The 14,683-nt window shown below is 29.7% G+C and overlaps 1 protein-coding gene and 1 non-coding gene across 3 annotated transcripts in view; both read right to left on the bottom strand.

Annotated features, from left to right (window-relative positions):
• Window positions 1-1,754, bottom strand: part of LOC111410086 (squalene synthase-like) — an 8,234-nt gene extending 6,480 nt beyond the window's left edge. The window contains exons 1-2 of one of the 2 annotated variants that reach the window (XM_023040269.1): window positions 1,651-1,754; window positions 1,359-1,557 (exon numbers count right to left, since the gene is read on the bottom strand). In XM_023040269.1, coding sequence (XP_022896037.1) covers window positions 1,359-1,553 — 195 coding nt within the window. In that variant the 5' untranslated portion in view covers window positions 1,554-1,557; window positions 1,651-1,754. The remainder of the gene's footprint in view (window positions 1-1,358; window positions 1,558-1,650) is intronic. The other variant, XM_023040268.1, reaches the window with a different exon arrangement.
• Window positions 1,755-11,537: 9,783 nt separating this feature from the next.
• On the bottom strand, window positions 11,538-11,609 carry TRNAP-CGG. The gene has a single exon. It is a non-coding gene; the product is annotated as a tRNA-Pro (tRNA).
• Between the last annotated feature and the right edge of the window lie 3,074 nt (window positions 11,610-14,683).

Below are 14,683 nucleotides of genomic sequence, written 5' to 3'. Positions count from 1 at the left end.
ATATATATATATATATATATATATATATATATATATCAATTTTCTAAATATCTAGGCCCTTAAAATTCAGTTAAAATGTGTAGAATTGACTCCTGATGTGATGATTTGCATGCATACGCGCAATAGATGTTCTAGTAAAGGAATGCAAAAATACAACACAAATATCACTTACAGCCTTAAAAATGATCCAGAAATTTTTTCTTGTTTCTCCATGGATTTAAAATCTACTTATCCTTCCCAAAGTACCAAAATAGCCTGCTGTCAACAGTAGAGGTACCACATGGGGTCGTGTGGAGGCCGCTGACCCCACAGAATATATTCTGATTTTCCTTTTTAAAGTTTTTAATTTTTTTCCAAAAATGTAAGCCCCAGTTTGATTGACGTTAAATTATTCCCCCGTTTAATCCCCATTACCTGAAAATGAAAATGAGGGGAATAGTATTTTTTAGAAAAATGAGTGGTTGAAAAAGAAGAAAAAGTTTTCGATTTACGTGTAATATTATTTTATGAAAGATTGTGTGGTTGAAAATAGAATAGAGAAAAATGAAATGTAATATAATTGAATTTAATGGGGATCAAACGGGGGCTATATTTCATTTTTCTCTTTTTTATTTTTAACCACACAATCTTCCATAAAATAATATTAGACGTAAATCGAAAATTATTCTCTCTTTTCCAACCACTCATTTAAAAAAATATATATATATTATTCCACCTATTTTTATTTCCAAAAAATGGGAGCAAACGGGGGCTAAATGTTCATTCTTCCTCTGCACGAGTTTTCCTCCAAATCATCAATAAAATTCCCATTCCTCCCCTTTACGGCTAAGTTGCTTTAAAAAATTTATTTTGCAATTTAGAGGGTGTTTGGTAGATATTTTTATGTAAAAATGCATTTTTGAATAGTAAATTGATGGGAAATGTGTGGTTGAAAAATAAGAAATTTTTTTTAATTTACGTGTAATATTATTTTAATAAAGAATGTGTAGTTGAAAAGAAGAGAGAAAAATATATTTTCAAAAAAAATGGGTACCAAACAGGCTCTTAATTTCCCCTCCCCTAATCTACCACAATAAAAAATGTCGGGTCCGCCACTTATTCTTAGTTTCTGCATCTACCATTAACCAAGAAACGTGGATAATAGGCAGTGCTTATTTTCCTTTAGATCCTTGAAGCTTCTGGTCAATTTCAAAGTCTTAACTCACTGCTATAAGATAGTAGCAACGATCAAATTTTATGCAACTTGGTAAAAAAATTGTCCAAAACTTCCAAAACATGAAATCTGTTACTATATTTTCACAAAAGAAAAAACAAACCGAACGCGCAAGATTAATCATAAAAATACAAAAGCAGCTTACTGCATCACGAAGATCGGTATCAAGCTGTTGAATAACAAGTGCGAAACTTCTGGAAACCTTGTGCAGCATGGTGTAGCAAAATCCCCACTGTGGCTCCGGAGGAATCTGCTTCTCCGCATGCCTCGCAGCCATTTTCAGCTTCAACAATGGGTACAAATCATCCGGATTGCTCAAAATCGCACGCAAACTCCCCATTTTCCTAACAAAAAATAATAAGAATAATAAAGTTCTGACTACCAATCAATAAATCTAAAAATCGAAAAAATTAAAATAATTCTACTGCGCTCCTTACTTCTGGTAATGCTTCGATTAGTAATGAATTGATGGATAAATTGCGGGTGGTGAGCTTTATTTATTGAACGTAAATTGTGCGGACGATAGCGACGTGCGTGTGCTGCAAAAGGCAAAAACAGAAATTCTTATTAATAAAAAGTAATTTAATAATAACTAGTGATTTTGAGAATTGATTTTTTGATCGTTAGGAAAAAAGTGAGTTCACCTGTAAGAGAAGAAGTCAAATATGACGGCTTAAATAGTGAAATAAGGGTCAAAAAATCAATTTTTTGTAGCAAAAAATCGCTCCCAAACAAACTGTAAGTAAAAGTGACATAACCCACCAAAATTCACGCTTTGATGATCAGGTTAGTATGTCTCTCAGATTAAAATCTTGTTTGGCTAAGTTTAAAGAGTGTAATTACAAGTAAATAAGTAACTTTTAACATAAGCAATTTTTTATTGATGAGGACAGTAATTCAATCCCAGCTCCATTTTTTAAAAGCACATTTTTTACTCTAAATTCTTTCAATAAAATACTATTACACAAATTCAAAATTTCTTCATATTTTATAATTAATTTTTTGATCGTTAGGAGAAAAGTGGGTTCACCTGTAGGAGAAGAAGTCAAATATGACGGCTGAAATAGTGAAATAATGGTCAAAAAATCAATTTTTTGGAGCAAAAAATCGCTCCTAAACAATCTGTAAGTAAAAGTGACGTAACCCACCAAAATTCACGCTTTGATGATCAGGTTAGTATGTCTCTCAGATTAAAATCTTGTTTGGCTAAAGTGTAATTACAAGTAAATAAGTAACTTTTAACATAAGCAATTTTTTATTGATGAGGACAGTAATTCAGTCCCAACTCCATTTTTTAAAAGCACATTTTTGACTCTAAATTCTTCCAATAAAATACTATTACACAAATTCAAAAATTCTTCATATTTTATACTTAATTTTTTGATCGTTAGGAGAAAAGTGGGTTCACCTGTAAGAGAAGAAGTCAAATATGACGGCTGAAATAGTGAAATAATGGTCAAAAAATCAATTTTTTGGAGCAAAAAATCGCTCCTAAACAAGCTGTAAGTAAAAGTGACATAACCCACCAAAATTCACGCTTTGATGATCAGGTTATTATGTCTCTCAGATTAAAATCTTGTTTGGCTAAGTTTAAAAAGTGTAATTACAAGTAAATAAGTAACTTTTAACATAAGCAATTTTTAATTGATGAGGACAGTAATTCAGTCCCAACTCCATTTTTTAAAAGCACATTTTTGACTCTAAATTCTTCCAATAAAATACTATTACACAAATTCAAAATTTCTTCATATTTTATAATTAATTTTTTGATCGTTAGGAGAAAAGTGGGTTCACCTGTAAGAGAAGAAGTCAAATATGACGGCTGAAATAGTGAAATAATAGTCAAAAAATCGCTCCCAAACAATCTGTAAGTAAAAGTGACGTAACCCACCAAAATTCACGCTTTGATGATCAGGTTAGTATGTCTCTCAGATTAAAATCTTGTTTGGCTAAGTTTAAAAAGTGTAATTACAAGTAAATAAGTAACTTTTAACATAAGCAATTTTTTATTGATGAGGACAGTAATTCAGTCCCAACTCCATTTTTTAAAAGCACATTTTTGACTCTAAATTCTTCCAATAAAATACTATTACACAAATTCAAAATTTCTTCATATTTTATAATTAATTTTTTGATCGTTAGGAGAAAAGTGGGTTCACCTGTAAGAGAAGAAGTCAAATATGACAGCTGAAATAGTGAAATATTGTCAAAAAATCAATTTTTTGGAGCAAAAAATCGCTCCTAAACAAGCTATAAGTAAAAGTGACATAACCCACCAAAATTCACGCTTTGATGATCAGGTTAGTATGTCTCTCAGATTAAAATCTTGTTTGGCTAAGTTTAAAAAGTGTAATTACAAGTAAATAAGTAACTTTGAACATAAGCAATTTTTTATTGATGAGGACAGTAATTCAGTCCCAACTCCATTTTTTAAAAGCACATTTTTGACTCTAAATTCTTCCAATAAAATACTATTACACAAATTCAAAATTTCTTCATATTTTATAATTAATTTTTTGATCGTTAGGAGAAAAGTGGGTTCACCTGTAAGAGAAGAAGTCAAATATGACGGCTGAAATAGTGAAATAATAGTCAAAAAATCGCTCCCAAACAATCTGTAAGTAAAAGTGACGTAACCCACCAAAATTCACGCTTTGATGATCAGGTTAGTATGTCTCTCAGATTAAAATCTTGTTTGGCTAAGTTTAAAAAGTGTAATTACAAGTAAATAAGTAACTTTTAACATAAGCAATTTTTTTATTGATGAGGACAGTAACTCAGTCCCAGCTCCATTTTTTAAAAGCACATTTTTGACTCTAAATTCTTCCAATAAAATACTATTACACAAATTCAAAATTTCTTCGTATTTTATAATTATACATTCAAAAACTAACTATTATAATATCTATTTCCTGAAAAATAGAATTCAAACAAAGCTTTAATATGGTTAATGTTATTTATAATCGCTCACTACGGTAGTCATCCTATGTGACATCTTACATAACAGTTTGTGATCTAATATATTAATATAATAATTTTTTCTTGCCACATATATAATCATTAATTGTCACATGCGTGCTACGTAGGACGACTAAAATAGTGAGCGACTGCAAATAGCTTTATTACTTTAATAGTTGTCTTTAAGATAAGCAACTTTTCATTTAATAATTAATTAAAAATTTATAAACTTAACAATGACATCTGGCCAACCTTGAAACTCACTTTTCTGAAAAGTAAGTTATTTGGAAAAAAATAACTTTTAAGATTTGTAAAAAGTGAAAATAAATACATGCTTAGCCAAGAAAGATCTTTATAATGGTATAAATTTGCATACTTAGTTCAAATATCACCATCACAATGTATTATTTACTTGAAAGAGTCTTCATTTCACAAGCTTTCAGTAGAAACTATTCAATGAAATTCATCAAGCTCTATTTGGCAAAATTTATAAAGTGTTTGTAAATAGGAGAAGTGAAAAAAATGATTGTGAATTCTACAAAATGTATGGATGTAGATTATATTCAAACGGATACTAGGTGGAGCTATCAAAATTGTTTTAAGAGCTAGAATGTGAACGATATACAGACATCTTGAGGTTTGATTGCAAGTCGCAACATGTTTGGCCCCATTAAAATTCATTTTTTCCTCATTTTTCTGATAAGCCTTTTACTATTCTCATCGTCTGTATAATAAAGAGTCGACCTTCATTTTTAAAAGTCCAATAAATTCTCTATTTTTAAAGCCTGAAATAAATAATATATTTTATTCTAAATCTAGATAGTTGGACACATTTTTTGTTTAATGCTATAATTAATTAAATTTACAACTTTCTATTCACCTATTTGGAGGGAAGCGAAGTGAGAAAAAAAGGTTTAATCACAACGTATAAGCAAAATAAAATATAGACTCTATTGCACTCCAAAATAATGTAGACTCGGTAAGTCTTTTGTTCATACACAGCTTCAAGATTTTTGTATTAGAGTCCACGTGACGTAATTTTTAAAAGTTAAAATGAGCTTTTTAAGATTCAAAACCTTGATTTTGAACTCATTCGATTAAATTTATAAAAGTATATTTTCCAATTAGAAAAGATTTAAGGGAGGTTGGTCTAACGCAACTTTCTTTAAAGCCTTAGCAAAAGAGAGTTTTTATAAAAATTGGATTCCAAACTCCAATTAAGTTAACTTTTTCAAAAAGTCCGTCAAAAAATTTCACAAACAAGAATAAAAGTCATTTCAAATAAGTCCTTATTATTAACTGCTTTGATGTTTGTTCATACCATAAGTGCGTGAGAGATTTCAGGCGAATTTTGTGTTTTGCTTGTTCACTAGCACTCAAAGCGTGCTTAGCTTTCTTTCAAAATTATTTATTTATCGAACATAGTACTTAAAATTAATTGATTAAAAGATTAAAATTGCTTCTTTGCTCACAAGATAAGACTTATTTTCTAATAGTAACTTTATAAATTGCTGAACATGATCATCTCTCTTTTTTCACCTTTGTGCAAATAGCATAATAGCTTGGCATTGAGAAATCAAAAAATAGATTCGTACAAATTCTAACAAATTAGACTTAGCACCCTTTAGTGTGTAAAATCCATATTCTTCATATTATACAAAAAATCATGTTTCTCCAAAAAAAATTTCCTACTCTTAAACCACTCAAAACCCCAAAAAAAAAAAAAAAAAAAAAAAAAAAAAAAATTGAAAAAGTAAAAGGAGTAAAAATCTTTTTAAAAGAATCACTTCCTCACACGCTCTAAATTTGATTCGAGAATTTCGAGATTTTTGTGATTAAATGTACCTTCTATCGTTATATTAAATGATACCCAACTACATTTTACAAATGTGATTTATTATATGTACTAATGGGGAAAAAATAAACGCCACTCATTGGCCAAAAAGTTGACTAGAGGCATATTTGATGTAGATTTTGTGAGATATATTTTGCGAAAAGTGAATTTTTAGAGAATGTATGAATAAAAAGTAGAAATATTTATAGATTCACATGCAAAATATTTTATTTAAAAATATATGGTTAAAAATGATTTTTAAAATAAATAAATAAATAAAAGAATTTGTACCGAACATGGCTAAAAGTCGTGATTGAGGTTGCATTAATCTAATATGTGTTTTCCCAGGCAAGGCATTTTGATGTCTTACACTTTGTCTTAATTTGGGATTTTTTTATTAATTAGAGTGTTGATTGTCTTAATGTGGGATTTTTTTATTAATTAGAGTGTTGATTGTCTTAATTTGGGATTTTTTTTATTAATTAGAGTGTTGAAAAATATCTAACGTCGTTAAATTAGGGATAAGAAATATCTAAAATGAGGCAATTTGATGTCTTACACTTTGTCTGAATTTGAGACTTTCAGCAATTAGTGTTGAAAAAATATCTAATGTCATTAAATTAGGGTTAGGAAATAGTGTCATTGTATTTCAAGACATTTACTTGATAACAAACTTTGAATTTTATGAATAGATGTGATTTTAGTATGTAAACTACAAATCAAGTGAGAAAATTATACGAATTAAATAAATAAATAAAAATGTCTGAATACGAATTTTATCAACGTTAAAATGTTACTTTTATGCATGTCCATTCGTTTGGTAGAACTTACTAGTTTCATGCTCATTTACGTTGAATCCTTATTATTTATTCGTATATTCCTTGAACATGAGCATTTTTTTTTATTTTTTATTTTGGCTCTTCTGATCTGAATAAGCTCTCGATTGATCCTCATTGTAAACCTAAATTTTTTTTACTTTTCAACCACAAATTTTCAAAAATGAACTATTTCAAAACTTAATTTGAATCCAAAAAAAATAAAATAAATAAACAAAATAAAATAAAGAAAGGAAGGAAGGAAGGAAGATCAAATACATTCTAAATAGAAAAAATTGTAAGAATTTGTAAATAGTCAATGGATTTAATGCATTTGTACAGTTCGAGCTTGACAGTCAGGCTGACACTCTCCTCACAAGGGTGAGGGGCCCCACGCCCAATAAAATAATGATCAAATACATTCTAAGTAGAAAAATTTGTAAGAATTTGTAAATAGTCAATGGATTTAATGCATTTGTACAGTTCGAGCTTGACAGCTAGGCTGATATTCTTCTCACAAGGGTGAGGGGCCCCACGCCCAATAAAATAATGTGCGGACCCCTCCAATGTGAGTATAATATACACCGAGTTGTCAAACAGTCAAGCTCGATGTACTTATAGCATGATTCATAGTCAATGTAGGAGCTCTAATGGTGATATGAATATTTGATAATAATGAGTTTTACTTAGCTCCATATTATTTAACTAAAAAAATGTTGATTAAAATTTAAGTCAAAATAAATAATATATTTTATAAAATTTCCAATTTTTATTTTTTTTAATCATGTATTTTTATTATTTTCTTATTATAATGTACCAAAATTTTGATTTTTCGCAAATTCAAACCAAGGTTTACATTCGATGATACCTTTCACACATTGGCAGAAGAAACCTATCTCGAAGGGGGGAATCAAAGCCCCAATTCAACAAAGAAAAGTCGATTTAAATAAATTAAAGTTTATTCATTTTATTAGTTTATATTTTAAATGAAACTATTCGAGATAGTTTTAGAATATTCAAGATAGTTTTAGAACATTCAAGTCTCACTCTTATTCATTTATAAAAATTAGAAAAAATTGCAACCACAGTATCAAACCTTTCATTTGTGCCATTGTAAGTACCAAACATTTAAATAATTAGCGCAACTCAAGTCCAAATTGACGGTTTAACCCCAGAAACAGTCAGTTGACTCCAGAAATTAAAAATTAAATAATTTGACCAAATAATGCGAAGGTAAAGCGGTAACTTTACAAACTTGATATAAATTAATTAATTAATTTAACTAAAAAATGAAAAAGTAAATAAAATAACTTCTCTGAATCTATTTCTTCCCATCCTCACCTACCCAAAAATGAGGAAAACCAATCTTGCCACCAACTGCCCACCGCCAGTAGTGCCACCACCGTCGGTGCATATCGCCATTCACTTTATCTCCATCTCTCTCAAACTCTATTTTCTCCTTGCATCACCATCGACCTTCTACCCTGGATCAATCAAAAGCTATTATCTTACAACAATTTCCTTTCAGTACCAAATGAAAGCATACCACAATAGCAAGTTTAGAGTCGAAATCAAAGATTTGACTCTCGCTGCCACTCAAATTCTTCGAGTGGAGGCCGAATTTTGGATCCACACTAAAAGATTGAGTCATTCTTGGAGCCTCCAACGTAAATTAGACGGCAAAAGTATTTGTATTTTCTGGTACTTGTACTGTTAATGATGATAATAATGGTTGTTGGGCTTAGAATGGGTTCCATCGCGAAACATACTGTTGATCGCATCTCCGAGCTCATTGGTTGTGGGTTGAATTTAGTTAAATGGCGTTGAAGGGTCGATGTTGAGGGAGAAAATTGTAGATTGATTTGGTGGGTATGGCGGTGGTTATGGGAGGCGAAGGTGAGTGGTGGTATTGGTGACGATAATGGTGGATTGTTTTAATGGGATTGGGCGATGGGGGTCAAGGAATTGTGAAGGAGATACCAATTTTCATTTTTTATTCTTTTTATATTAAAATGGTAAAATGACCAATTTACCCTTTGTCTTATTTGGTCAAATTATTAAAATTTTAATTCTAGGGTCAATTGATGATTTTTGGGGTCAACCCAATAGAAACCATCAATTTTGACTTTAAGCTGCGAATTTTTTAAATGTTTGGTACTCACGGTTGCACAAAATGAAAGATTTGGACAAAGTCTACTAATAAACGAAATGTTTGGTACCTCGATTACAATTTTTCCTATAAATTATAGATACGCTAAGCCTTTGATGAATAAAGGTATTCACCGTACTCATGATAGGACGTGTTGAGATGGTTCAACAATGGATACGATGCTATAAGTGCATTCAATCACAAATTATATGCAAATGTAAGCATCTTTGGATGTCAAGTCTTTACATGTTTATTTGACTTGCAATTTATATTATCAGTATTCTATAATAGAAATGAAAAATTTGCAAAATACACTCGTTATTTAGGCTATGTCCCTGTTTGGTATTGATTTAAATTAGATTTCAATCTAAGTGAAAGTCAAACAATCACATTTTTTATGAGCTCCACAATTTTTCAATCACCTATTTCAAAAATTTTTTTAACAAAATCTATTGAAAATATAATTTTAATCCCCATCAAACAAGAACTATATTTACACTTTACATATTGTATTTTTTCAATTTACACTTTCAATATGGTAACAAACAACAACTTTTGTTAAAAAAAAAATTACGAATTTGTCATTAAAAATTGTTAAATATACCTAAAATTCACAGTTGAAAATAGTAAATTTCACTCTTTATTACATGCCAACTTTTCTATTCTTCAAATGTCCAATTACAATTTCATTTTGATCTAAAAAATCAATATTTTTCTTTCACATTCATTGATCACTCAATAAATTAACATTCAGCCAAGATCTCTCATTGCATCATATACACAATTTTTTCCCACTTTAACTTCTACACAAAATTGTATATTTTTATTAGTTATATTTATTGATTCTTAACATTTTCTAAGTCGCAAAATTACCCCCAACAACTAATTTAAATTAAAAAAAAAAAAAAAGAGTTGATTTTTAACTACAAAAGTAACAACTAATACGAAAAGTTAATGTAACTATACTTTTCTAAATTTTTATTCATTAACAATTTTTGTCAATTAGAATATAGCAATTAATAATTTTTATTTATTTTTACGATGTTGCGAAGACTCAAATGAAATATTTTTTCAACTTTAGTAACATTAACTTTATTGATTTAGTGTTACACTTCAGGAAACGAAGATAGCAAAATTTTTAAATCTTATACAAAATAATCATTTAAATTTTTTTTTTAGTGAAAATTAATTATTAGTAAACAGTATCCAAAATATTATAAAAATAAACAAGTTACTTATTATAGAACTAATCATTTTTGCTGTCAAAATAAGTAACTTCTTTATAACTTCATAAGCTATGAAAAATAACTTATCAAAACATATATAAGAATATAAAAAAATATTTGAACTTAACAACCCTTAACTTGGGAATGGACCTAACATGTATTCCGATTTCATGTATATTTGATTCAAATGCGAAATAATTTCCAAAGAATCAAGAATGAAAGACGATACACATACCTATTAACATAAAAATATATGAGTTTATTGATTGAATTGGATTACATAAATGAATTATTTCGTGATTTTCGATTGAAAACAAAAATAGTCACAAAACAAATACAAAAAATAATAAATTGTGGGATAAATCCACCTATGGTTACCAAACTTTATATTTTGCAGGTGTTTGAGTCATTTTTATGTAAAAAAGTATTTTAAAATAGTAAATTGATGTGAAATGTGTGGTTGAAAAATAAGGAAATTTTTTTGATTTACGCATAATATTATTTTAATAAAAAATGTGTGGTTGAAAAGAAAAGAGAGAAAAATACATTTTGAAAAAAATGACTACCAAACGGGGCCTTAGTGTCACTACATCAATCCAATTTGTTTTTGTTATACTCTGGTCACTCAATTTTATACTTGGTCCACCATGGCCACCCAATTTCATAACGTTTCTCCATGGTTATCAACTTCTTTTTAACTATTTTCACTAATTTTAAAAAGGGTAAAACGGTAACTTTGTATTATATATAAAAAATAAATTAACAAAATAAAAAATTATTTTAAAAAATAAAATAAAAAATATTTTTTTAAAAATTTCCTTAAAAAAATAAAAAATTATTTTGAAAAATATTTTTAGAAAAAAAATCTTTTATTTTAAAAAATATTTATGATGACACTAAGTATAAAGTTGGCTAGCCATTGATGGATTCAACCCACTCATGGATCTTGATTCCTTTTCGAATAGCAAGTAGTCCAACATTTCATTACAGTTAATTAATCCCTAATGACAAAATGAAATATTATAGATTAAGCCCATGTTTGGAGTCCATTAAAAATGGATTTTGGAGAAAAATGTATTTGGAATAGTGAATTTTTGAAACGCTTGTGGCTAAAATTAAGAATTTTTTTTTATTTATATTTAATATTATTTTATTGAAAATGTGTAGTTAAAAATAATATAGAAAAATACATTTTTTAAAAAATGGATGCCAAACATGGCTAAAAGTCTGGGATCAATTTGCTATTGAGATAGTAGTTGGTGGGCACCTGGCACAATTTTTTGCAAAGCACATGGAGAAGAAATTTGCAAGTGGAATGGCAGATGAAAACAACGAGGGTTTAGGGGTGTCGCGAGAATCGAACTTGCGACCTCTCGCACCCGAAGCGAAAATCATACCACTAGACCAAACACCCTTCATTGCTAACATTTCTTTACTTAAAATCTCTGTTTTTCAATCACCTCGTTTTTCTTCTAATTTTCCCTTTTTTCGATTTTAGCGTAAATTGTAACTTTAAAAGCCTGTTTGGTAATAATCATGAGAATTGATTTTTTGCCGTTAGAGATAAAAGTACGTCTCACCTATGAGTGAAGAAGTAAAAAATGATGGTTAAAATAATAAAATAACAACCAAAAGTTGATTTTTTTGAGGTGAAAAATTGCTACCAAACGGAGGCTAAATGTATTTCTTTTTAGGCTTAACGAAACAAAACTCTAAACGTAAATGATAATTATCTTCTGCTACAAAGTTTATAAAAGTTAAATTGATCTGAAAATTTATTTATTTATTTGTGGGAAAATTGTAGCAGAAGCTTCAAACCTTTGCAACATTAGCAGACTTTCTCCAAACCTTTGATTTGTTGCAGTCATCACCCCTAACCTTTCCAAACGTTGCATGTGAGTCCTTTTTGATGGTTTTCATCCAAAATTCCGTCAGTTGACAAAAAAAATTATTTTGATCACATTTTAACAATTTTTAGAGGGGCAAAATTGTAACTTTGCATTAAAATCAAAAATAAAAAAAAATAAAAGTGGTCTTCTTCTTTCCCAACCCACCCCCAACTCAAACCAAAAATCCACCGGACCATCGCCACCTCCACAACCACAACCACCTGCTACCGCCCAGCGCAGACTCCATCAAATTTTCTCCACATTCTCGGATTTCAAACAAATGGAAACTCAAGGTCAAGGAACCTAATTCCCAATCACCATTACAAAGCCCCGGTCCTACCAATCGAACCCTCACCGGAAGTAGACTCGCTCTCCCAAATCTTAATCCACGACCACAACACTTTTCACCACATGGAGTCATCCTTTCAACTCAACAAAATATCCCTCCTCCGGCTAAAACACCATTCAAAAATTGCGTTTGCTTTTTTCAAATATTCACAATCCTACACCTTTTAACCAATTTGACTACCTCTTCTACCGCGTCCACTGAAAATTTCAAAGAAGTACAACTAGTGTTGGACCGGAATTTGGTTATGATTCAGCAAGTTAATGAGATTCACCAGTTGAAAAATCATTGGAATATGGTGAAAATGTGGGTTTAATACCGGAAATTCATTTCGATTTATTTGAATCTTTCAGCTAATTTAATGTGTTTAATTGAGCGGCGACGGTGGTTCTAGGTGCGGCAAAGGTAGGCAGATGATGGTTGGCGTTGGGTGGGTGGGATTTTGCTTTAGCGTTGGGGGTAGTTTTGGGTGGCGTGGGGTAGGAGATGTTTTAGGTGTGGGTGGGGGAAGAAGAATACCATTTTTATTTTTTGATTTTTGATTTTAATTTAAAGTTACTATTTTGCCCCTCTAAAAAATTTTAAAATGTGGTCAAAATAATTTTTTTGGTCAACTGACGGAATTTTGGATGAAAATCATAAAAAAGAGCCTCACATGCAACGTTTGGAAATGTTAGGGGTGATGACTGCAACAAATCAAATGTTTGAGGAAGGTTTGGAACTTCTGCTGCAATTTTCCCTTTATTTTTTTGTCTAATACAAAGTTAGATAAAATACTAATTTACTTGTGTATGAACTTGGAGAAAGAAATACAATTACTCTTTTAAGTCGAGGAAAAGACCATACTTTGATTAGACACGTAAAATTTCATCTAAAAATTATATACTTGAAATTGCAACTTCAAATCTTCTTTTTCAATTTCCCCAACAGACAGCATATCATTTTCACAATAATGTCTATTGGTGGCTTCACTCATGAGATTTCTGAATTTCCGAATACCTGACAGTCTACAAATATTTTTCTCATCACTATAATTAATTTATATTTTTGAATATATCTGAATAATCTCTAATGAAAATTATTTATTTGATTAGAAGAGTTTTTATAGAAAAACGATCTAAACAAGAAGCAGAACCAAAAACAAAAGTTCTATCAAACAAATTCATTGTCTTATTGATATAACTTTCATGGGATAAAAGTTTGCTAAGCAACCTTTCAAAATTGAATATAATATATACTTCAATCATCTTCGATATACTAAAAAAATAAATGTTTTGTAAAAATAAACTTTACTTTATTCTTTTTTCTTTTAACACTGAATGAATCTTATATATAATTTTTTTTTAATGAATAATGCTATTTAACACAATTTATTTTTAACATCACTTTAGATAACATCACAAGTGACATTAAGCTAAAGGATCAATTAAACAAAAAAAAAATTATAATCTATTTTATATAATCCACGATATGTAGATACAAATTTACGTTAATGTGTTTGAGAATAATGCTAGATGTACACTCTGATGTACATAGAGGGAATTCGTGCATTGATGAAAAAAGTGAGGAGAAAATCAATGGTGTAAAATGTAAATCATGGCTCACGAAAAATGTAAATTTATCTAAAAACCCATTCTTTTCAAAAATTGACTCCCAAATGGGCCTAATTGTAGAGTTACAATACGTGGGTGCACCTGCGCCGCTGCATCATCATGTGCTGGTAGTTGAACAAACCTTAAACTGCCATATAATTTAATACGAGAATTCTAACGAGTAAAAATGCGCCTTACCCAATCGGGGAAAGATAAAAGCTCCTCCTTAAATAGATAAATAAATCATTGCATATCATATGCAAATTATGATGGATGGGGTATTAAAATTTATCGACTTGCCACATAATCTTAATTTAGAGATTGTTTGGGTTTTATTATAATCTCCTCTGATTTAGCCCCTACTTGGGGCACATTTTCAAGGAAGAAAGTAGAAAAAAATTTACCCTTTTTTTTCAAATGTAGGGTCCACCTAAAAGAGATGAAGTCAAATATAATGACTGCAATTTGCTCATAACGATCACAATTCTCATTTTTTGGGCTGAAAATGTGCCCCAAATAGGGACTTAAGTCAAAAAATTAAATTTAATCTTACGTTCACAATTATTGTTAACTTATTATCTTTACATTCTGTACGAACCATTTCTGTATCGAAACCAAACTAAGATTTTGAATGATACAAGAATTATTAAAGTGAAGGGCA

The sequence above is a fragment of the Olea europaea genome, chromosome 15 (genome assembly GCF_002742605.1).
Source record: "Olea europaea var. sylvestris chromosome 15, O_europaea_v1, whole genome shotgun sequence".
NCBI lineage: Eukaryota > Viridiplantae > Streptophyta > Magnoliopsida > Lamiales > Oleaceae > Olea > Olea europaea.
This window is presented reverse-complemented; position numbering and strand designations above follow the sequence as displayed.